The sequence below is a fragment of the Sapajus apella genome, unplaced genomic scaffold (assembly GCF_009761245.1).
Source record: "Sapajus apella isolate SASKATOON/1434 unplaced genomic scaffold, GSC_monkey_1.0 scaffold47, whole genome shotgun sequence".
Taxonomy (NCBI): Eukaryota; Metazoa; Chordata; class Mammalia; order Primates; family Cebidae; genus Sapajus; species Sapajus apella.
In genome coordinates this window covers 307,272-309,463 of record NW_022436987.1, presented here as the reverse complement: position 1 = coordinate 309,463, position 2,192 = coordinate 307,272, and the positions used below count along the sequence as shown (strand labels likewise).

Here is a 2,192-nt window from a genome sequence, read left to right as displayed (position 1 = left end):
GACTACAGGTGCACGCCACCATGCCCAGCTAATTTTTTGTATTTTTAGTAGAGACGGGGTTTCACCATGTTGGCCAGGATGGTCTGGATCTCTTGACCTCGTGATCTGCCCGCCTCGGCCTCCCAAAGCGCTGGGATTACAGGCGTGAGCCACCGCGCCCGGCCCCTGGTGTTTTCTTATTATTTCATGAGTACAGTTTGCTTCTTTCCTACTAAGCTCATGGAGGCCACTCCTAACTCTTGGACTAAAATACTAAATTAAATTAGCTTAAGAAAGTTTAATTTAAAAGGCATAAAACTTATGGCCTATGTCTGTTCAAAAGATTTATTTAAAAATGGAATTTGTAATAATCTCTGCCTTTAGCTGTTATATACTGTCTTAAATATAGGGTTACAGAACAGTACATTGAATAGTTCTTGTAGATACTACCCTTTCTATGTTGGGCAATGCACAATTTGGCACTGGGAAAGAAAGTATTCTCTGTGAGAAGAGAGATCTTTCTTTGCCCAATTAAAATCACACAGAAAATGTAAATAAATAAATAATCTTTATTTCTCATAGTTATAATTGAGCTTTTGCAGAATAGACTCTTCCTCTCTCAAACAGGCAGACTCTAACCTTCTGCTGTAATCTTGGTTTGAACAAATATCTGGATGATCTTCCTTCGTATTTCTTTGGTCTTCACAGTATAGACTATGGGGTTTAGCACAGGGGGTACAAGAAGGTAGGCATTTGCCATGAGGACATGAGTCAGTGGTGACAGGTGCTTTCCAAAGCGATGAATGACAGACACCCCAATGAGTGGCACATAGAAGATGAGTACAGCACAGATGTGTGAAACACAGGTGTTGAGTGCCTTCAGCCGACCCTCTCTTGAGGCAATAGCCATTACTGTTTGAAGTATAAACACATAGGAGAGGAGGATGGATAGGGAGTCAGAACCCTTGGTGAAGATGACAGCGATGAGGCCATAGAGACTGTTGACATAGGTGCTGGCACAGGCAAGGTGCATAACATCTTGATGGAGGCAGAAGGAGTGGGAGAGGATGTTGGAGCGGTAGAAGGGGAGCCTTTTGATGAGGAAAGGCACAGGGAAGACAACACAGACTGCCCTTGACAAGATGACTAACCCTGTTTTGCAGACCACACCGTTGGTTAGAATGACACTGTACCTGAGAGGGCTCCAGATTGCCACGACCCGATCAAAGGCCATTGCCACCAGCACCCCAGACTCAATGGCTGAGAAGGTGTGGATGAAGTACATCTGAACAAGACAGGCATCAAAGGCAATGGACTTGTAGTTAAACCAGAATATTCCTAGCATAGAGGGCAAAGTACAGAGGGCAAGCCCCATGTCTGCCAATGCCAGCATGCACAGAAAGTAGTACATAGGGATACGTAGAGATGATTCAGATTTGATGGCAGAGATTATGATGCTATTGCCAAAGAGGGCAACGACATATATAGCACCCAGTGGGAATGCCATCCAATAATACTTTTGCTCAAGCCCTGGAATTCCAGTTAAGACAAAGTAAAGGTGTTGGAAGTGGGAGTAATTATCTGCATGATGCCAACGTGAGGTTACCATGGGAAAGAAACCTGTGGGATCCTGATGAGTGGTTTCCTAAAAATACAGTGACAAAGATTAATGATACATTAGACTCTGAATTCCTTGAGAGTGGAGCTATTTTTTTCCCACATGAATGTGTATGTTAGGGGGTAGGGGAAGCAAAGTTTAAGAGGAGACAGAATCCCTAAACTTATTACTCCAAGGTGTATCCTGTTGCGTAAAGTTCTACTGACCTAAGGAAAAATGACTCATCCAAGAATAATTAAGCCATATTCAGCTTAAAGCAGACACTGTAGCACCAACCCATTAAGTAAAATATCTTCTGCCTCTCCTGTTACTTTTTTCCCTGTTTCTAATTGATGTCTTATAAGCTATTGAGTCAGAAACTGAGAACATAATAACCCAGCCACTATAAGTATAACAGAGTCAATATGAAATATAAATCATTTGATTATCTGCAAAGAATGCCACTCCCAGCCATCACACTTCTTATGTCCAGGGCTTTCATGAAGGCAATAGATCTTGTACCTAGGACAGGGGTGGAAATACCCCTTGCACACACCTATGCTTCTCTTCAAGCATGCCCCTCCTTTGTTTCCTCAGAGCCTCAGAATCATTGTCA

The 2,192-nt window shown here is 42.7% G+C and overlaps 1 protein-coding gene across 1 annotated transcript; it reads right to left on the bottom strand.

Moving 5' to 3' along the window:
- Positions 1-613: 613 nt before the first annotated feature.
- Positions 614-1,588, bottom strand: LOC116524971 (olfactory receptor 51H1-like). Its single transcript, XM_032240491.1, has one exon. The coding sequence runs from the start codon at positions 1,586-1,588 to the stop codon at positions 614-616; it is 975 nt and encodes a 324-aa protein (XP_032096382.1).
- Positions 1,589-2,192: the final 604 nt, after the last annotated feature.

Bases quoted from the DNA above. Each gene is read 5' to 3' on its own strand.
- LOC116524971 (XM_032240491.1), bottom strand. From the start codon at position 1,588: ATGGTAACCTCACGTTGGCATCATGCAGATAATTACTCCCACTTCCAA.